The sequence below is a fragment of the Notothenia rossii genome, assembly GCF_949606895.1.
Source record: "Notothenia rossii genome assembly, chromosome: 4".
Classification (NCBI taxonomy): domain Eukaryota; kingdom Metazoa; phylum Chordata; class Actinopteri; order Perciformes; family Nototheniidae; genus Notothenia; species Notothenia rossii.
Window position 1 is genome coordinate 41454599 of NC_136902.1, and position 23236 is coordinate 41477834.

At 41.1% G+C, this 23236-nt stretch overlaps 2 protein-coding genes across 3 annotated transcripts in view; one reads left to right on the forward strand and one right to left on the reverse strand.

The window, feature by feature from the left end:
- Window positions 1-1844: 1844 nt before the first annotated feature.
- Window positions 1845-15122, forward strand: LOC307035735 (uncharacterized protein). Of its 2 annotated transcripts, XM_079675396.1 has the most exons (6): window positions 2136-2270; window positions 8944-8984; window positions 9260-9398; window positions 11151-11557; window positions 12229-12297; window positions 14992-15122. In XM_079675396.1, the coding sequence occupies exons 2-6, from the start codon at window positions 8971-8973 to the stop codon at window positions 15002-15004; spliced, it is 642 nt and encodes a 213-aa protein (XP_079531522.1). In that variant the 5' UTR covers window positions 2136-2270; window positions 8944-8970; the 3' UTR covers window positions 15005-15122. The 2 variants fall into 2 exon arrangements, with proteins under 2 accessions (XP_079531521.1, XP_079531522.1); XM_079675395.1 differs by lacking the exon at window positions 8944-8984 and having other exon boundaries at window positions 1845-2270.
- prkcz (protein kinase C, zeta) overlaps window positions 13313-23236 on the reverse strand; it is a 183747-nt gene continuing 173823 nt past the window's right edge. Inside the window, exon 15 of the mRNA XM_079673749.1 lies at window positions 13313-17098. Within this exon, the coding sequence (XP_079529875.1) occupies window positions 17011-17098 (88 nt within the window). The 3' untranslated portion in view covers window positions 13313-17010. The remainder of the gene's footprint in view (window positions 17099-23236) is intronic.

Below are 23236 nucleotides of genomic sequence, written 5' to 3' on the forward strand. Positions count from 1 at the left end.
GGAAAAGTTTCCTGAAGAGCGTCCCACCCCTCGGAACACTGAGCACAAGCAGTGAAAGAGTCACTCGGTGGGAAGAAAGACTTGACAACCTCCCATCAGCAACAACAATGGAGCTTAAGGCGAGCGAGGCACTGCCTTCTGGAGCAGACACCAACTACGCAGTGTGGAAATGCCTAAACAGAATAAGATCTGGTGTTGGACGTGCAAAAGCCACTTTCGCCAAATGGGGATACCTAAATGACGGGGACGTTGTGTGTGACTGCGGCATTGAACCACAAACCATGCAACACCTCCTGATATGCCCCCTGCTGGAGCAACCCTGCACAACATCGGACTTGGCAGAGTTTAATGAGAAGGGACAGCAATGTGTTCAGCTGTGGCTGAACCACATCTAACCAAGCCCTGTAACTGACTGCCTTGTGGACACGATAAGAACAAGAAGAAGCATCTGGTTAGCTAGCTATGCTAACGAATTTAAAGAGCTTTTCTACAACCAGGTGGAAGAGAGCTCTCTCCTGAGAGGCTCAAATAACCTCAGCTCAGTGAGGTTAAGGCACACCTTGATATGATCATTATAGTTATTAATGAGACATTAGAGACTCAATTATTAACAGGTATAAAATACTATGACAGTAACAAAAAAAAGTTGTTAAAAATAACAAGAATAGAGTTTGAAAGGGGAGTGATTTGTAAAATATCCCAAAAGAAAAATCTGTCATTGTCCGATGGTATATTACGCTGTTTTTTTTCTGCTTCGAATAGTTCTCTATTTTCACCATACCTGTGTTTGCATCACTGATTTAAAAAAGTTGTAGAAATTACTAATCAGAATTTTGAAACCTTCCTTCTTTCCTCCCTCTAAATATATCAATAAGGATGTGATGTTCTTGACTCGTACAAGTTTAAGAAGATAATATTTGTTTTAAAGAATTCAAAGCAATAAACAACAGCAACAGGCTCTGTAACCAAGGCAACGTTAGCCTGACATGTATGTTAACAGGTAAGATAGCTGTTCACACTATCCATGTATATTTTCTACTTTTTGTAATGCTATGTTATTTCTATTTAAGATGTTTACATTTTCGATTGTTTAATTCTAGTCTTTTAACTGTCTAATGTACAATGCCTTGTCTTTTGCTGCTGCAGCGTAAACATTTCCCCAATTGGTATCAATAAAGTACTTCTTATTTGGTCTTAATCCTCAAATATTAGCACATTTTCACAACACATTGATGTAACTACATACACATATCGATATGTTGTATACATATTGCAAATCAAAACCTTTATTGACCAATAACTACCAACAATTGCATTTCTATTCTGTTATTAATGCATTCAAATCGTGATTCAAATGGCCCGCCACAAACTTCCGGGAACTTTCTGAGTCTCTCTGAACCATGTGACAATCAAGCATTTTGGACATCCGCTGTCGCAACTCTTCTCTCTACATGGTGCTGGACCAGCCAATCAGAATTGACCTTCTCGAGTTCTCCGATTGGTTGGTTTTGTGGCACATTTGTAACGCTGTGAAAACTTGAGCGAGCAGGCAGGCAAAGCTGAGCGCGCACAGGGTGGAGAGGTCGAGCGAGCGAGGGAGAGAGAGCGCGTGCAGCGGTCTGCTTGCGCACGGAGCAGGAGTTTTATGAAAGAAAATATATTTCTCTGTGCTCAAGGATGTTCAAGTGTGCGCTCAATCACATTTTCTAGGCTCAACATGTTTCATTGCGTGCTCAGGATAGAGGCACAAATATAACGCCATATTCCTCGGCTCCTCCGCTCGCATCTCCTGTGGGCGGGACTAAGTCTCGAGGATAGGAGTCGAGGAGGGGAGTTAGAGAAATGAGAAAGGGCCCATGTCTCTTTAAATATCCTTGCGTCAGCGTCTCACGTTTTGGGCGCACTCTCTTCTGACCATATTTGGAAGTACAAATTCCTACAGCTTCCTACATGTTTAAGCTCCATGTATTGCTGCGGCTGCAGCAGCCGCAGAACCGCTGAACCGTTCTCGCAGAAAGCGGTGTTCAAATTCAAGCTGCTCGACGAAGAGAAGAAGAGGAAGTTCCATCTGCATCCGGGTTCCTCACACTCGCGCGGAATGTTCGAACATGTTATTAAAGATAACTCAAAGAAATGGCTGAAAAATATTCCAAATCTAAACTTAAACGGAATAAAGTGTCAGTCAAAGAGCTACAGCCGGAAATAAGTCCCAGTGGGACCGCGCGGAGGAGTCCTGCCTTCCCCAGAGACAGCACTGCGCCGACGGGAAGGTGGGTGTTTAGCGTCATGTTCATCACATTAAAAAAGTGCAGAAGTTTAGAATATATATTGTTTTCATACATGTTCCACAGTTTTGTCTAGGGATTTAAATAACGTATTTGTCTGCGGGGAAAGTGAAACGCCAAACTAGAGAACGAACCTCCATTCAAACATAACTGTTATTTTGTATTGGTTATTAGCGGAAGAACATGATAACAGACAGAGGTGAAAGAAGTACTCAGATCTTGTACTTGAGTAAAAGTACTGTACTTGAGTAAAAGTACCAGTGTAGGAACAATCTGTTACTCATACACTGGTAAATTAAAGTCCTGCAATCAAAAATGTCAACTAAATGTAGAAAAGTACAAGCATCAAATATATTTAAAGTAGCCTACCAAAAGTAACAGTAGTCATTGTGCAGATTGGTCAATTTCAGAATAACATATATGATATGTTTTATAATGGATGATCATTAAAGTGTTCTCAAAGCTGGTAAAGGTGCAGTTAGTTTGAATGACTTTGTATACTGCAGGGTAGCTTGTGAATTTACTCCAGGTGGAACTAAAGTCTGATTTAACACTTGATTATATTTCACATAATGAATCCAGATCTAAGTAACTAAAGGTATTACATACATGTGGTGGAGTAAAAGTACACCATTTACCTCTGAATTGTAGTGTAGAGTAGAAGTACAAAGGAGCAAAAATGTAAATACTCAAGTAAAGTATAAGTATCTCAAATGTGTCTTTGAGTACATGTACTTGATTACGTTTAGACCACTGCATACAGGACCTAACTGAAGACCTTCTACATACAAGCCTGAATAATGTGGCATGTTGGTCGTCAAACAACAACAAACTTTGGTTTTAAAAATACTCTTTAATTCCCCTCTCAAAACGTCAAGGAAAGCTGAGACCATATTTATGGTCATAGGAAAAGGTGGGAGGACACTTATCAAATCAGCCCCTCATGAGACAATAATACACATGTGTCAAACTCAAGGCCCGGGGGCCAAATCAGGCCCTTGGTGGATTTAATTTTGGCCCGCAGGATAATTTCTAATTACTATTAGATCTGGCCCGCCGGTATATTGCACGCACACCTTCACTCAATCCTGAAGGTTTCCTCAGCTCAGCGCCTGGCCCCAAACATTGATGAGCTTGCACCCAAGATGAGATGCCAAGTATCTGCTTGAACTAGCATCACAGAGCAGCAAACTGAGTTCAATGGATGTTTCCTTCTGCACTTTTTCTCTCACGACAACAGGGCATGTTTGGTTTCTTCTTTGAGGGAAATAGTTTTTTTTAAGCTGTTGTTGGCCTGTGGAAAAATGTAATCATAAGAAATGACTCTGGAAAAGCTGCAGATAGAGCCATAAGGTATTAATGCAACTGATTATTTAATGTTGTTTTTATAGGCAATCATTTAAGCTTTGTTAGTTCCAGGTTTAATATGTGCAATAAGTTCATTTCAATAAGTTTTGCAATAAACATTGAACCAGTCTGGCCCTCGACTAGTACCCATTTCTTAATTTTGGCCCACTGTGTATTTTAGTTTGACACCCCTGCAATAATACAATGACTATGTAGTTAGTTACTTAAATTGTGCTGGAAATAGTATTTATTAATTACAATAATAGCTCTAGTCATAGACATGATTTTCTTCTATGAGACTTTGGCAACAATAAAGGAACATAAAGCGTATCAAAGAAGGTGCAGTTCTATTTCGTTATTATATTGCAAAGGTGAAACTAAAAGTCCTACATTCGTTTAAGGCTTGATCCAAGATGGAAGGAATTCCTTGACAGCTTTTAGAATGCACATATAGATTTCAAATAACTGAGAGGTCAGATGTGGAGCCCAGAATCTGCACTAAAGGAGAAAACACAGATTCCATCAACCCATTACATTTGTATTTATCGACCCAATTTTAAAATGATCAAATTGGCCGCAGGGGGATTTACAATCTGTACTTTATACAACACACTCTGACCTAAGACCCTCGCAGTGTAAAAGGTAGAACTCTCAAAGTAACCCAAAATTAACAGGGAAACATTTTAAAAACCTCGAGGAGAGCAGCATCCCTCTCCCAGGACAGACAGTGAACAGATGTCCTGTGTACAGGGCCGGCCCTAGACATTTTGGTGCCCTAGGAGAGATTATGATTTGGAGCCCCCCCTCCCCCTCCAAGCAATAGGATAATATAAAGAATAAATGAAAAATCTCTACAAAAGACCAATACACTACAACAACTGAAACGTATTGACATGTTGGTTATATACTAGGGCTGCACGATATATCGCGTCGTGACGATAATCGCGATATGCACATGCGCGATATTCACATCGCAGGAAGTGCGATTAAAAAAAATATATATATATTTTTTTTAGGACGTGCGATATTTAGTAGGCAAATTAACTCAAACACGTCATGTTACAATTATTTTGCTGCTTGCTACAAAAGGAAAACTCATGTCAGGGTTGCTTGAGTGAGTGATGCAGGCTCTGCATGCACAGCAAACCACCAATCACAATCAAATCTCCAAAGCAAACACTGAATAAAACACTGAATAAATTAGTTTCATGTGTTTCTCCAGGGCAGTTCGGCCCTGCTAACCGAGCTAGCTCAGCTTGTTGCTCTGAAAAGTTAAGATCCAGCCGTCCGTGACCAAAATCCTTCATCCGGTTAAATATAGTTTAAAAAATACCAATTGTATTTGTATAGCATTAAAGTTCTATAAGTTTTTGCATCATAATTGTGATTATCATTGTAAAATAGATGAAGGGATTATGGTGTGACGTTTGAAGAGGATATGTACCAAGAAAATATATTTACCAAAGTCTCTAGAAAATGATTTGTAAAACAGGTTATCTCTGCAGCTCCACAATTCAAAATAATACATGTACAAATGTTTTGCCTTTTAACAAATATTGTGTTCCTGCAATTGGGATAATTTAATAAACATTTTGAGGAAATGTTTGATTAATTGTGCAGCCCTTTCAACAATAATAACACGACAACAGGCACGGCAACCAATCCTGATTCAGATGTCACCAGAGTATCAACCTGCCATTCAGTGGTCATTATGCACCTGGATGGCTCAACATGTCATGCAGTTTTCTTTTTAAAAAGAACTAGGGCCGGGACTTTAACGCGTTAATTAAGATTAATTAATTAAACAAAAATGAACGCGTTAAAAAAATTAACGCATTTTAATCGCACTTATTTTTGCACCGCGGAATGTTTCTCACTGGATGAGTTTCAGGGGTACCGATTATACTGGAGCACCAACTAACGTTCATGACTTCAGACAACAACAAACCACAGTGAACAATAGTCAAACATGAACGAAGAAGCTGATGAGATCGCTTTGGTTGGCCCCGTGAATGGGACATTTTGTTTTAAAAAAACGGACCGATGGAAGCGTCAATAAGAGCACGGTTGTTTGCAAATTATGCAAAAAGGAATTCGCATATCACCGCAGCACATCAAGCCTCAAGTAACACCTCAATGCAAAACATATAGCAGCTAGCGTGGAAGCTAGCGTGGACGTTAGCCCGACTCGGAGTACAAGGACCCACACCCAATTCGCGTTGATCAAACAGTGGCCTATGCAACAGAGAGATTTTATTTTTCATCAGGATATTGGAAGAATAGGAGGGATTGAGGTTAATCACTGGCACTTTTTTATTTTATTTTAAATGGTACACTTTATGTTGAACTATTTATTACGTTGTTGGTGCAACTGGCACTTTATGTTGAACTGTTTATTGTTTTGGCCAAGGTTATTGAGAGAGTTGGACTGAAATTGATTAGATTTTTTAAATCAACTGTTGGTAAATCAACAAAGTCTGTTATGGCCTCTGAAGCAACAGAGAGATGTTTTCTAATAGTCAGGGTTTCCAATGTTCTGAATGTACTTGAAAGTATTGTGTTTTACTTAAAAAACAAAGTGTTATAGTTTACAGAAGGTCTACCTACCTATAGGCTACCTGAATCTCTGAAATGTAATATATTCCTAAATATGCTATTGCTACACTTTATGGCAAAAATTGCACTTTTCTGTTGGTTTTGGTTAAGTACCACCTTGAACAAAATAAACAATGTTTTGTTGCTTAAGCTTATGTATTCAGTAATTATTCAATGGTATACTAAAATCCATGTGAAATAAATTGCTTCTCACTGTTCTCAGGTCAAATATTTATATGTGATTAAAAATGCGATTAATTTCGATTAATTAATTACAAAGCCTCTAATTAATTAGATACATTTTTTTAATCGAGTCCCGGCCCTAAAAATAACATTTTAACTTTTTTAATCACACAGATTGGATTTACATCTTCCTCTCTCTTACTTTGTGATTTACACAAGAGCACTTTCATAAATAATATATTTACAGATTTAAAATACATAGAAGAGACTTGGCTTTTATAATTTGGAATTGAAAATTGCACGACATTCTTTCTTCTCTGACATCATTGCCAAAAACAAAAACAACGCACATGCCTTGTTTGCTACAGTCGACAGACTAACAAACCCCCCAGTGCCAGTAGCATCTGAATTTCTATCCACCAGGGCATGCAATGACTTTGCCTTCTTCACTGACAAAATTCAGAAAATCAGACAAGCAGTCAGTGCCTCTGTATCAGGTACAGCAAATGTTTTGTCCCTGTGTCCACTTAAAATCACCATGACACAATTCCATCAGATTCATGATAAAAACCTAGAGGACATTATTCAACATCTGAAATCCTCCTCCTGCTGCCTTGATATTATTCCAACAGGATTTTTCAAAGATGTTTTTCCTTGCATGGCCTCAGATCTACTTCATATAGTAAACAAGTCTCTTCACTCAGGTGTTTTTCCACAGGCCCTGAAAACTGCAGTCATTAAACCGCTCTTAAAAAAGAATAATCTAGATGCTTCAGTAATGAACAATTACAGGCCCATATCAAACATCCCATTTCTAGGTAAAATCATTGAAAAAGTTGTTTTTCAACAGTTGAGTAATTTCTTGCATTTAAATAACTGTTGAGATGTGTTCCAGTCAGGCTTTCGTCCAAACCACAGCACTGAGACTGCTCTTGTAAAGATCTTCAATGACATCCACTTAAACACAGACAGTGGCAGAACTTCAGTGTTAGTATTATTAGATCTCAGTGCTGCGTTTGACACTGTTGACCACAACATATTACTAGACCGACTGGAGAACCGGGTGGAACTTTCGGCAACAGTTCTAAATTGGTTTGAATCCTACTTAAAGGACAGAAACAACTTTGTTTCTAAAGGTAAATACAGTTGACAAATATGACATGTGGGGTTCCTCAAGGCTCCATCTTGGGGCCTCTTCTCTTTAACGTAGACATGCTACCACTGGCTCAGATAATGAAAAACAACAAAATAAGTTACCATAGCTATGCGGATGACACAAAAATGTGCATAACAATTTCACCAGGAGACTATGCTCCAATTCAAACACTGAGTAAGTACATGGAACAATGGATGGAACAATGGAAAGCGCTGAGCTTCAGTCTGCAATGTTCAAAATAACAGATAAAGCCGGAAATCTAGGTGTAGTCATGGACTCTGAACTGAGATTCAACAGTGACATTAAAACAATTACTAAATCAGCTTACTATCATCTAAAGAACATATCTAGGATTAAAATACTAATGTCACAGCAGGATTTGGAAAAACTTGTCCATGCTTTTATCTTCAGTAGACTCGACTACTGTAATGGTGTCTTCACAGGTCTCACTAAAAAATCTATTAGAAAGCTTCAGCTGATTCAGAACGCTGCTGCTCGAGTCCTCACTAACATTAAGAAAGTGGATCACATCACTCCTGTTCTGAATTCTTTACCCTGGCTTCCTGTGTGTCAAATAATTGATTTCAACTGGTCAGCTTTCTGTCCCCAGAGTCAGAACTAAACATGGTAAAGCAGCGTTCAGTTATTATGCTCCAAATATCTGGAACAAACTCCCAGAAACCTGCATGTCCGCTGCAACTCTGACTACTTTTAAATCCAGGCTGAAGACTTATCTTTTTGCTGCTGCTTTTAATTGATATATTAATATCTTAAACTGCACTGTAACTTTTATCTTTGCTTTTTAATGAGTGTTTTTAAATGTCATTTTATATCATTGCTTTTAAATGAATGTTTCTAGATATCATTTTATAATATGTTTCTTAATGCTCTTAATGTCTTTCATTTTTGTAAAGCACTTTGAATTGCATTGTGTTAAAAGATGCTATATAAATAAACGTGGAAAAATAAATAGAAAAAATAAAGTCAACAGAAAAAAAATATAATAAAAGCCATCACCATTCAAGTTGGGTATCAGAAGATTAAATCAGGATTTTATACATCTGAAAAACTCTTGATCAGATTAAAACTCTTGTGATACACACAACATGTGGTGTGAGATTGATTCTGATTCTCAGGGTCAGTAACATAAGAGGAGAGGAGTACTGTGTGTAATATGATATGTTACAGTATATGGTGATTACATGTAACAGGATAACCTAATCAGGATACAAAAAAGGCAACTGCATTCCCTTACAGTTACATAACAAATGCATCATCAGATTAATGCTACATTTAAAAAAATCTGTAGGCTAATACTTTAAGACTGAATCTATACGCCTAATGCCTGAATCTGCAGTATGTGCTCATGTGTTTCAGTGTTGGTGAATAGACTACTGCCTGAATATGCTTCATGAAAGGCAGGTTTTCCTATTAATAAGATCATTTCTGATCCTAAATATCTTGGTTTCTTCTTTTCTAAGGTCACATTTTCCTGTTGTCTTATATATGATTAAAAAAACCTAAAACGATCATTTTCTTCTCTTGTATTTATTTGCATTGCATTTGAAATTGAGGTAACTGAAAGTAACAGGTTACATTAATTGTATAATGTGATACTTACATTAATGAATACATTAGTTTTCTGTGTGACTACGTATTGTAATAGATTCCTTTTGTATCCCATCTGCTGAAGGGTGGAGGCTCCTCCTGGGGGATGGTGGAGCCTCCAGCAGCTGCCTGCAGCAGAGCGGCTGTGGGCGATGGCTCTGAGGAGCGCTCTGCAGGAGGACCAGCTCTGGGACCTTCCTCCTCTTCCCCCTCCGTCTGCAGCGGTACGGTTCCTCATAATCCACATGATGAAACTCATACAACACTCACATTACAGAGAACACGCCACGTTCCAAATGTTCTCCAATGTTCCTGCTGTGTGCTTGCATACGCTGCAGTGGTGTGTGTCGTCATGCTCCAGGTGATCAGGATCCTCTCCCACAGACACACAGAGAGCGCTCTGTCAGATGTGTGTGCATCTTTTAAAAAATCTGAAAAACATAAAATACACATTGGTTTTACATACATATGGTTAGAATCATAATCAGGATTATTTTGGTCAATATGGAAATCACGATTATTTATCACCATAACTCATCAACTTTGGAAACATCATGCATTTATTCAAATAAAACTTGAACAGTTGAATTAAAAGAATACATTTTTTTTAAAACAAGAGAAATAATATTACATAATACAATGTACCTCTTTAATAAATAAATAAAGATACATTTTAAATCCAAATGAATATGATTCAAGCTGCTTAAAAAACTCCAAAACATATCTTCAATATTCATTTTTATAAACATAGTCGGTAACTCTGACAACATGGAGAGCGATTGACACATATGACACATCATAATTAAAGGGGCCATATTCTGCTCATTATCAGGTTCATATCAGTATTTAGTGTCTCTACTTTAACGAGTCCTCTCCTGCTGATGTTCAGGTGTATATCAGTATGTAGTGTCTCTACTTTAAAGAGTCCTCTCCTGCTGATATTCAGGTGTATATCAGTATGTAGTGTCTCTACTTTAAAGAGTCCTCTCCTGCTGATTTTCAGGTGTATATCAGTATGTAGTGTCTCCACTTTAAAGAGTCCTCTCCTGCTGATGTTCAGGTGTATATCAGTATGTAGTGTCTCTACTTTAAAGAGTCCTCTCCAGCTGAAGTTCAGGTGTATATCAGTATGTGGTGTCTCTACTTTAAAGAGTCCTCTCCTGCTGATGTTCAGGTGTATATCAGTATGTAGTGTCTCTACTTTAAAGAGTCCTCTCCTGCTGATGTTCAGGTGTATATCAGTATGTAGTGTCTCTACTTTAAAGAGTCCTCTCCTGCTGATGTTCAGGTGTATATCAGTATGTAGTATCTCTACTTTAAAGAGTCCTCTCCTGCTGTTGTTCAGGTGTATATCAGTATGTAGTGTTTCTACTTTAAAGAGTCCTCTCTCCTGCTGATGTTCAGGTGTATATCAGTATGCAGTGTCTCTACTTTAAAGAGTCCTCTCCTGCTGATGTTCAGGTGTATATCAGTATGTAGTGTCTCTACCGGGACATGTCTCCATGCTTCAATGTTCAAAAAGCTCTCTATTGTTCTCATACTGCCTGTGCTGCAGCACCTCTTTTCACCATCTGTCTGAAACCAGAGCCCAGTCTGCTCTGATTGGTTAGCCGGCCAGCTCTGTAGTGGTTGGTCAACAGCTTAGAGATGTCCCGTCCCTTAGCCTATCACGTACAATGTGTTGGAGCGCAAGCCAATAGAAGCGCAAATGTTACATAGTGATGTCATTATGTTTAGGAAGTAAGCTTTTATATTTAAAGTGCTAACCTTTATCAAACCTCTGATGATGGATTGAATGTTGACAGTGTAGAAGCAGTACAGTGAGTTTCCACTCTCTGGTAATACAGAAAGGATGAGACCCTCCTGAACACAGCAGCCTTTATTATTTGATGTTTGAGATAGAACACATAATCATCCGTCCCAAGTTTTTCAATTTTTTTCCAATTTTTCAGTTTGAACAAGACTTTTTCTTTCAGAGACCTGCAACTGGACGGGTAGCGGAGCAGCGGTGGTGTGACCTCAGTAGAGAGGTGCTCCCCCTCCCTAGACCTTCCCCCCCCTCCCCTCTCAGGCAGCAGCAGCCCTCAGTGCTGTCCTCTCACTGCAGGCCCAGTGAACCCCCCACCCAAACAACAAGGCCCCCCCTCCACAGCTGGGAGGAGACACCATCACCCACCACACCCTCAGGTGATGGGGGAGATAGGTGGAGGAAAGAAGGAGAGACTGGAGCGCTCAACAGAGAGCAGGGGGGGGGCAGGAGGAAGGGTTCTCTGCAGAGGGTGGAGGAGCATAAAGAGGAGGGGGTGCTGAGGACTGTTGGAGCTGCAGCAGGAGGGGAGGGGCTGCCCAGCTGTCCCATGTGCCTGCTGGAGTTCACTGTGGGGTGAGTGATGCTACACAGTTATCGCTTATTGTTCCTTAACCAGGAATAACATCAGGATTCCTTCTCCTCCATCATTTCACATGTTTTGAGAATGTAGGCTTTCTGCCATTTGAATCACATTTATTTAATTTGATTAAACTCTATATGTGTTTAGTTACAAATAAATGAGTGGTGTTGCATGACAAACCAGTCAAATACATCTAAGTGTTTTATTCTTTATTATAGCTTGTGGCAAAGGTGCTGTCATTCCCTGGGATTGCAATGCCAATACATAATATATATTGTATAATGTATAATATGCGCTGCAAAGGGTATTTGATTGTATGGTGATGTTCATATTGCGGTATCTGTCAATCATCTCCCACACTTCCTTAATGCATTTAGGTTTCCAGATGAAATATGAGCGTTAACACTGACAGCTTCAATATATATTTGTTTGTGTTAAGCCATTCAAAACCTTTTCCATTTATTCATAGGGTTATGATGGTACCACATTCAAAGCTTTTGAATAGTATAACTGAAGCTTTAAATGTGTGTGTGTCACAGCCTCACCTGTACACTCACACAGTCAGTACAGCAGGTTCACGCTGGATGTGATCACTTGGAGTCTTTAGTTTGTTTTTAACCGATGGCAAAGTGTGCACCAACAGATCTGCTTCTTCCTCTCTCAGCTCCACACAGATGGAGCGTGACGGCCATCTGGCCCGCTGTCTGTCTGAGGTCAACGTGGACATGAGCTGGTGAGAGGACAGCACACACACACACACACACACACACACACACACACACACACACACACACACACACACACACACACACACACACACACACACACACACACACACACACACACACACACACACACACACACACACACACACACACACACACACACACACACACAGGATCAGATGGTACACTGACGGAGCCCTCCTCCACTCTGGGTCCTGACTCAAAGTGACAGGTCCTCTTTGGACAGCAGACATGAACACTGGAAGAAGTTTCACAACTGAAGACACTGACACCAGGGCGCTTTGACTGCTCTGCTCACAAACAACAAAATGAAACTAGGCACAAAGCTGCTAAAGAAAAAGGCTGTTGAAATGAATTGAATGTAATGTTATAGATGTGTGTCTCTTGTAATGTTTAACAGATGAATTAAAGTGTGTTAACAGAGAGCTTCAGAGACACAGCACGGCTTTTACTCCCGCTGGGAATATTCATGCTAAGCTAAGCTAACCACTTCATGTATTTTTGATTTGATCTTCTCAAGCATAGAAACATTTTTTAAAACTGCTTAAAGGTATAATATTGAACATCTCTGTATTAAAATGTCTATAAACGACGGGACCTATATTTGATTTTTCATTTCTGTATGTACTTACGTTTAGCTTGGTTTCTTGTAATTGCATCGTATCCCTTAAAACAGATGCCAGAAGCTGTCCTAATTGACTTTCTGTCCAGTTTGAAGCAACGTATGAGAAAACACATTAAAAATCCCTGTGGTTTTTACTCTACTAACTTTAACTGCATGTCTGGACTTGAAGTTATCCGAGAAACATGCTGAGCTAACGTTAACTCAAGTGTTCACTGTTATTTTCTCCGTCTCAAATAACCACAGAACATGGTGTGAGGTGGTGAATGCTGGTTAGATGAGATTAGATATACTGGACACACACACACGCACTAAAAACTGTAGCATCTGCAAGAATGTTTCTGCCGTCGTGTGCAAAAAAAAAGGGACTCTTCACGGAAAACCAGTATCATTTTTAATAATTACACATATTTACAAAGATGTGGTGAAGCAAATTTAAGCATATCCAGCCAGCAAGATTTCCCACCAAGAATCATGGAGCGACTTCATTCATTTTCAGATAAAGAGTGTCTTATTTGATTTGGGATGGCCTTCACTCCTCTGGAAAGAGATGTCAAGGACTCCCAGTTCATCCATTGGTCCCTCAGGAAAAAACAAAAAAACAATGCCACTAATGTTTGTGCAAATAGACCAACAAAACATGGCATTAATAAAACGCAGCAAATGAGACGGAGTTCGGGGGGTTGACGGAGGAAGCTTCCTCGAATGTAAAGTGATTTTTTTCTTCTTGAAGTGAGTGTCTGTTGGTTGGTTGGTTGTCGCGGACTAATCTGTGACGGTTTTATTATCTCTCATCTCTCTATCTGTTTCTTCGCTGCCCGTAAAGGCCCTACAGCTAACTGAGACCATTTGACTCAGGATCAGCTAATTAATCCTATTATGTGCTTATCAAATTAGCACGGGTCAGATTTCATCAGCTAAAACTCAGCCAATAGAGAGCTGCGCTGCTCAGACGTGGAGATGAACACAAAGCTCACTTCAGAGGCGATGACTCCTCTCTGTCGGGGCTTTAATCCCAGCTTGTAGTTGATATTCACAGATTTGATCTCGACCTTAGAACAGCACACGTCTCCAAGATGTGCTCAGTAATATGTTGCCTGCCGTGCATAAAGGAGGCAGGATATGGAGTTAAACCTGCCTGAAACGCCTTTATTCAAAGAAATCATGGCTTGTGCATAGCTGTGGAGATGTACACTTTGATTTGATGCATTCTAACAGGAAGGAATGACCCAACAGCACCAAGGGTAAGGCTGGCTTTACACGGGGAATCACACACTTCTTCCTCACTGAAAATATTGAAAACAAAACAAAAAACGTCCACATTTGAAGCTCACACGAACTCAAGAATACAAATACCAATACAGTACATCTTGTCAATACCTTAGTTTGTGTGATAGAAACAATCTGTCTTTTTCATTTAACCAAACTGCTCAGTGCATCAGTGTTCATTAAAGGTCTACATTAAAATATAGTCAAAAGTAGAACAAATAAGAAATCATAATTTCGATTAAAACACAAATCATAAAAAAACAAGACTAAGAATCTGAGGTGAGGTGAGGTGGGGGTTTGTGTTCACGTTTCTTGGCGTCTTATTTATTATTATTTGGCAGTATTGTTAATATAAAATACAGTTATTTCCTGGCTGTTTAAGTGCATATGGTTAAGTCTGGAAGCAGTTTGTGAATCCAGGCCTGGTCTGAAGAGGCTCTGCCATTCTATTGTTCCAATGTTTTTTATTTAGAAACCCTATAAGGGTCTTAAAAATTTCCCATTGGACCGAAAGCCCATTTGTCCCAAAACAAACAACCATCTATCACACTTATTAACATGCAGCATGACGGTGAAGGCATGTCCCGACCTTCTCTACCCATGATTGGCTTGATGTGATATTTTGACCCTCGGCCTAACCAATCTTACTCCTCGTGCCTGAACCTCAGCAATGAAGGCGACAGCTACTGGCCAATCAGATCAGGGCGCCTCGTGTCTATGCTACAGTCTCCAAAACAAAGCTGTTATTCTGCATTGAGATGATATAATAATGTCCTTCTCTTTGTTGCAGGGAGACTTTCTGAAGCAATGGTTATCTGTTCGGGGAAAACAGGCTTTTTGGTCCGATGGCAATTCTTTTTTGGACTGTTTAGGTTTTACGAATAATGTCCGGTCAACCTTGGGCTCAGCAACACTCTTTTCCTGTTATTCCTCATCCTATCAATTCTACACTTTAGTATTTAGTGGAATGGGTCACATTTCACATTATGTCTATGAGATGACCTGAGTTGTTACTCAGAAATATCATAAGAAATATAATTTATTTTGAGTTATTATAATGAAGTTTGTGTCCTTCAGTGTTACATTTAAAAAGAATCACACATGCCAAATGAGAGTGTTTTCTCCTTATGGTGAAAGATATCGCTCTGTGCTCCTTGCACCCACTCTGTTGGATCTCTTCTGTCCTTAGTTTCTCTTAGAAATAAAACCATGTAAAAATAACAATACATTTAAATATAATGTATCATTTCACAGGATGTGTGACTGAAAGAGTTGAGTCCTTTCATTGAACTCATAAAACCAAAGGAACAATGTAATAAGCAGCGCTGGGCTGTAGTTGCCCCGTGTGAAGCCAGCCTCAGAGCGGGGACGGAAACACAATGAGCCCAAAATGGAAACGAAGAAACTTTGCCACATAACCCACGGTTTTTTCGCCGAGCTGCAGAGAGTCCCGCTGGGAATCTGGTGAGGAAGAGGAAGAGTCTGAGCCGGACCCAGCCTCTCTGTGGAGGCTCTGTTTCTGAAGAGGAGCCACATCAGAGAGCCAACTGTTGCCTCGAAGAGCTGCTGGACTGAGAGTGGCTGCGGCCTGTACACAACTTTACATTGGACTGTAAAGGTCCCCGCCCCCCCCCCCATCTGTGACATTTCATCATGTCTCTTACTGACCCTAGTTGTAGTCTGCTGTTAGCTTAGATGCTACTCTTATAAATCCGTCCCAGAGAACTGTTTCTACACGGATTTGATTAATTAAAGATAAGAAGATTCAGTGTTGTGCTACCTTTCATCCAATAAATTGATTCACCCATAAAATGTGAATGGTCTGGACCAACCATGCTAGTTGCCATGGTTCCAGTTGACCTTCTGAAGCCATGATGTGTGAACATCTTCAATAAGAGATAAGTGCAATCAGAGCCATGGTAATTAATATGATTTTTGAGGCACTTCTTAAATAAAAAGTTGTCTCCCAGTACGTGTGTCCCGCCCCCCCCCCCCCCTTCCCGTTTATGTGAAAATCCTAAAAGATAACAAAATAAATGTTTGTGGTTACGATGAAAATGTGCCACTTGCATCAATAAAAAGGCATCGTCAATCCTGGAGTCACTACCTACATTATATTACACAATAATAACTTATTATTTTCCTTTGTCATTGTACATTCTTGTTGTGTGAGGCGTCGCCCCCCCCCCCCCCCCCCGACAAGATATAAAAAAAAGAAAAGAAAAAGTGCACGTAGAATTTCAAGTTCTTCCTCAGAACTGTCATATTGATCCAGGGATGTGAGGCGGGCGGAGATGTGTTCATGGTGGCAGGCACAACATGAAACGGCTCTCTTTCAACACCACGGTGGACATTCAGAGAGGACAGGAACCAAGCCGGAGGACAAAAGACAAGACAACAAAACGTCAGGGAATGTTCTTGAAGTCCATTTTCTTTGTTTTCCTCGTAAAGAAAAGAAGAGTTTCTAACAAACAATCACAACGGTCCAGGAAGGGAACTGTCTCCAGTCGCTTAGCCTTGTTGACAAGGTCCAGAGGGAGAGTCCTACCTGGTCTTCTTCTTCTTCTTCTTCTTCTTCTTCTTCTTCTTCTTCTTCTTCTTCTTCTTCTTCGTCGTCGTCGTCGTCGTCGTCGTCTCCTCCTCCTCCTCCTCCTCCTCCTCCTTCTTCTTCTTCTTCTTCTTCTTCCTCTTCCTCTTCCTCTTCCTCTTCCTCCTCCTCATCCTCGCCTCTCAGAGTTGGCTTGTGACTGGGTTTGGCTGAGACGGCAGCTTGGACAGCCCGGAGGTGGGCGGGGGGAGCTGCTCTCCTTCATACAGACTCTTCTGAGGACAGCAGCAGGGGGTTGATGTATTCGAAGCCCTCAAACTCTGACTGGTCTATTCTCTTGATGACGTCCCTGCAGAGAGTCAGAGAGAAACATTTAACAGAAGCCAATATTCCACTTTTTACTCCACTACATTTATTTGACTGCTTTTAGTTACAAGTTAGTTTTTAGATTTAGATTATCAGCAAATACAAAATATGAATTCATTCTGAAAATAAACACTGTCATATTTACAGGTTAAGATATCCAGCAGCAGCATATAACGTTATTTAAATGAGCTCTAAGTGTAATGGGGAGAGAGGGATGGGGAGAGAGAGGGATGGGGAGAGAGAGATGGGGAGAGAGAGAGGTGGGGAGAGAGGGATGGGGAGAGAGGGATGGGGAGAGAGAGATGGGGAGAGAGAGAGATGGGGAGAGAGAGATAGGGAGAGACAGAGAGATGGGGAGAGAGAGAGATGGGGAGAGAGAGATGGAGAGAGGGAGATGGAGAGAGAGATATGGAGAGAGAGATATGGAGAGAGAGGGATGGAGAGAGAGAGATGGGGAGAGACAGGCTGGACAGTGATGTTGTGATTCTCCTGAACTGGACTTGTTTTTTGATTGATTAAACATAGGCTAAGACATTTATCGTCGCAAAATTAGATAAGATTAGATATACTGGACACACACACACACACACACACACACACACACACACACACACACACACACACACACACACACACACACACACACACACACACACACACACACACACACACACACACACACACACACACACACACACACACACACACACCATCTTCTAGATCAGTGGTTCTCAACTGGTCAGGCCTCTGGACCCACTTTTTCCTTAGTCAATAGATCGCGACCCGAAATTTTGAACCACTCAAACAAAAAATGGTGCTGTGATATATACGCTTTTCAGCATATAATATGAATGAAAGTGAAGTACAGTGCATATATCCCTTATATCCCTTCACAGAACAAAATAATGCTTTTAAATAAGGTTTAATGAGATGATGGAATCAAAGCTGAACTAACATAAAAAGGCACACATGCTGAAAACCCAACCCCAGCGGGGGGGGGTCTGGGTGTATTCTACCCCAGGAGATTTTTAGAAATACTAACATATAAAATATGCATTCTGGTACACTCTGAGAAGAAAATAAATAAATCTATTACTACCCAACATATTCATAATATTTGATGCCATTGTTTGTTTTTCACTTTGTTCCGACAGCTGAACTTGCTGCTCCACACAGAGAGAAGAGCAAAGAGGAGATAGTCTTTGTGACTTACTTTAAATTGTGGGTAAGGGTAGATAGCCGCCATTGTTCTGTGACCTGTCAATCATCAAACCGGGGGTCCTATTTCATTATGTGTTCATTTGTAGCTGAAGTTGTACCCATGGATGTATAAAGAATAGTTCTACCGCAAAGTTATTCTCCGTAGGGACTTCCGGCAACAATCTTGATTCTGATTGGCCAGAAGACTCGAAAAAACATCAGCAAAGATGTTTTATTGAGAAGATGATTACTACGTGACAGAATTTTTCAAACCCGTTTATGGTCTCCGGTACTTCCAGTCCAACGTCTACTGCAGGCCTATTCAACTGGCGGCCCGCGGGCCGGATGCGGCCCAGAACCAACTCCCGAGTGGCCCAGCCTCCCGTAGCCAAATTCCTACAATAGTACAGACCATGAACGCAACACTCCGCGTTGCATAGAAACCACCAAACCACAACGCAGCACGTTTTTTGAAAGTGCATCTAGTGGTGCTAGTAACGGTGGTCCTATGATAGCAACTCTAAAACATGTCTCTCTCAACTCTGAAGCGTAAACAGAGACAAAACGGTCATTTATCTAGTGGAGCAGATCCAAGTCAAGCCGGACCTTTTCGCTACCGACTTGAGCACGGGTCGGATGCTGCATTTTCCGACGCTCCCCAAACACATCACATCTCCGGCTCAAATCACGGATGTGATGACAGATTTCATTGCGAGGTTGAAAGAGAACTTTGCCGGTCGATTGGATGGACTTGCTCTGCCCACAGACGTGATGATGGGCTTTGCCAGAGACCCCTTCACTGTTGCAATAGAGGGGGACGTATCAACCGGAGCAAAGGAAGTGGTCCCCTGCATCGACAAGGGGAAATATACACTGGAACTTATTGACATGCAGCGCACTAACGGGCCAGCGAAGTTTTGGAGTGATGTCAAAAAACAGCAGTTCCCTAACGTTCAGAAAGTAGCGATCTGTGTGCTCAGTATGTTTGGATCAACATACACATGTGAATCAAGCTTTTCACACATGAACTCAATCAAAAGTAGCACTCGCTGCTCCCTGACTGACAGCACTCTTCACCAATGTCTTAGGATTGCATTGACATCCTAGGAGCCAAAAATCACTGCTCTTGTTCAAAACAAAAAATGTCCCTTCTCCCATTGAGAAAGTCAGCGATGACAAATCACAAATGAGGTGATAGTAAGCACCTAGTTTACTATAGTAGACGTGTAGTGTAGTATTCATTCATATAGTTACCCGTATCCCTTGTTATGGGTTTGTGCACTGAAGGGTTTGACAGTTCTTTCTGTATTCTTTTAAATGCACTTTGTAATGTGTCTGGGTCAAATGTGACCAAAACGTATGATTCTTTTGTTGTTACTTGAAAAGTGAAAAAATATTGCTACAGTACTACCTCTTTGTGTTGCATTGGAGCTCTTTAGCTGTTTTCTTTGTATGTGAGGACATTTATTAAGACTGCTATTATTGTATTCAGTAAATGCACTTTGCCTGGTTAAAAAAAAAAAACCTGAATATTTGACTTCTAAAGCAAACAAATGTAATGCTACAACTGTGCACTTTTTTTTCAGATTCTTTTAAATTAATGCTAATTTGTTGTGTTTTTATGCACTTTTTGACCTACCTTTGTTAGATGAACAAAATGAATAAAAATTGCATGTTTTTCATCGCAGTAATATGTGTTGGTTTAAAATGTGTCACTACCCGCTTTTTACAGGCCGCTGAATGTCTGGCCCAGCTGAATTTTGTAGTTATAAAATCTGGCCCAACTGAATGTGTAGTTGAATAGCCCTGGTCTACTGCATGCACAGCGTTAGGCAATCGTCCTTCAAAATAAAAGTTTGACTTTTTGCCGGAAAAAAAAGAAAAAGGAATTTTTTCAATTTATTTTTCTTCTCTCACACATCTGCGACCCACTCGAAACGGGTCCGCGACCCACCAGTTGAGAACCACTGTTCTAGATCACATACATATCTAGGATGATAAACCACTAGGTTGACAAAGAGAGAGTTTTGAAACAGGTGTTGGAAGCATTAGGACGTGTTGTGCTTTTAGGAAAGAGCAATGACGTGTGACTAAGACGATTTTTTTTTTTACAGAATGCTTTCACATTTAATAAAAACAACAACTGAATTTCCTGCTCCTACTGTTCTGGAAAAAGTCTAAAACCTGGAAACCACCAGATGGGTTAATTTGTCTTTGTTAGTTTGTTTCAGAATAAATCTTTAAAAACCTTTAAATGGCTCCCTAACATGCATGATGTCCAGTGAGACAGAAAGAACACGGTGCAGGAAAAGCTCAAAGCGCTCCTTTGTTCCTGAGTGCACTGCTTCCTGTAACAAAGGCATAACCACAGGTAAATGGAGCGGAACCCCATAACTAGTGGGCTCAGAGTGGCTGGGTACAAATACATGTACTCCCTTAGCAACACAGCTGGCTACCTGTGTGTGTGTGTGTCTGTGTGTGTGTGTGTGTGTGTGTGTGTGTGTGTGTGTGTGTGTGTGTGTGTGTGTGTGTGTGTGTGTGTGTGCGTGCGTGCGTGCGTGCGTGCGTGCGTGTGTGTGTGTGTGACTTTGTGTGTGTGTGTGTGTGACTGTGTGTGTGTCTGTGGTTATACAAAGCCCAAAAAGGAGGCCTCTCACTGGGAGAGGCTGAGAGGCTTTCTCCCTTCAGACACTGGGCAGGAGGCTTTGAAGTTAAAACAAAAGGTGTGTTACCCCCCCCCCCCGGTATTCCAGGTGGGTGGGGGTCTCAGTTGAGGGGCCGGTGCCGTACAGGTTGCAGATCCCACCCACATAGAGCAGGGGGGGTGAATGAAATGCTGCAGCGTCTCTCTCTCAGAATACTGATGAAGCTAACAGTTCCTGCATGTGATCTCCTGTGAAGACCCGCTGTAGGAGGAGGTCAACCAGCCATACATCAACCAAATCCAGTAAATAGTGTTTTTTCTATTTTGGATTGTCTGAGAGAAAGAAAAACACAATGAGGGAGGCACAAAGAGAGAGGAGAGGGTTTGGGAGGTGAACAAAACAAACAGTGTCCAACCATGCGCGTAAATGTTGCTGGGTTTTCTTCCAGGCTTGGATGACTTGAAAGCATTACCAGATGCAGGATGAAGAGGGAGAGGGAGAGACAGAACAAGAGGCAAAGAAGCATGAGGGTCCAGCTTTTTCCTCCCACACTGGGGTTTTATTTGTATAATTCACTCCGAGAGGTGGTTTGACATTAATATGTGAATTTAAGTTGAACTATTACAGTAATGACTCCTAAATGGCCTGTATTAATACACTACCTCATCACTACAGCTTTGTGTGTGTTACCAACATAACTTATTTCAGGCTTTAACCACAAAACATGTTCATAAAACCTCGACTTCAAGGCGAGGGAACAGGAAGTGGCACGATGTTTACTAATTGCGTTTTTAGGACTGATTACTGCACCACTCTATTACTAAAGCTGCTGCTAATATTTTTACAAATGGCGCATTGGCTTTTTGTTGATAAATAATCATGAAATACCTCTGCAGTCCCGTTTGTACAACCAAATTGAGGGGAGACTCTCACCCATCATGCATCTTAACATCACGCCTGTCATTCAGGTGCATACGGCTGCACCAGAAGAGACTTCAGTGATGACTTACTACACACAGTTTTCTTGAAAGGTATGAAGAAGAACTGAGCTACTAGTATTTCAGGGAGACCCAGCCTAGTCCTGCTCTTAAACACTGGCTTTGTTTATGTACCAGTGAGGGACCTCCTGTGGTTCTTGCTTGTTTGCTAGACCTAACATAATGATATCCAAACAGTGGAGGAACTCGCCCAGGTGTGGGAGTACTGAAGACGATTAGGGCCACATTTTTTAAATTCTGAAATTAGTCAGAATTCTGATTGACGGAGTTCTGAGAATAATGTAATAATTCGGACTATTAATCTTAGATCTCAAAAAGGAATTCACTGGGTTATAATCCTCTTCAGTATGGAAGCAACATAGAGCCCTATGATACAAACAGAGTACTATCTGTATGCTCTATTTGACTTCGACAGCAAGCTGCATTAAAAAGACTCAACAATAGTGATTGAGACCAAGGAACATCTTGAATCATGAAAGAAATCAAAAGTAGGGTCATTTTCTCATAAACTCCTTTCTGCAGAGGACTCGCCCCCTGCTGGCTGTTGGAGATATTGCAACGTTTTAGGCAGCATTGTCTTTCAGACGTTGCTACATTCCCCATGCACAAAGTCTACAGAAGAAGAATGGACGTTCTCTGGGCACTGTCTGAGGCGACCATTTTCTAAGACAGGGAGCTGGCATAGAGAAACTACACCCCGCCATGCTGGCAACGGCCCCCAGCAACTCTGGCTTTTAATGTCACAATGTAAATCTCTAACATGGAGGGTTTACCCTTCTCTCTCCCTACACGGCTCTCACTGCTCTTTCTTCTCGTGCCAAGCCCATCACGAGTGGGAGAGAGGGGAGACTGGAGAGCTTTTGCATCACCCCCTCCTGGAGCGGGAGTGGGCGACATCAGCCTTGCTAACAGAGGGAAGAGAAGGGGTTGGGGAGATAAAGTGTGAGGCACAGGGAGGAGGCGAGCGTCTCCTTTTGATGTGCCATGGTGTTTGATGCCAGGTTGATATCTCCGCTACTGAACTGGCAGTGTGCTCTCCACCCTCCCCCCCCCCTCACTGCTCCACCACAACTCTCGCACAACTGCCTCCCTAAAAGTCTGTCACGGACTCCCCTCCGTCAAGCGCTGTCACAAATTAGCGGGGATGAGCTTCAGGGCGTCTCCTGCTGCCGTAATGAGCTTCACACACTCTGAGAGGGTTTGAAGTTCAGTGTGTGTGAGCAGCACCTTCACACTGAGGAGAGTGATGGGAGCTACCCAGACATCTGCCATGGGTGC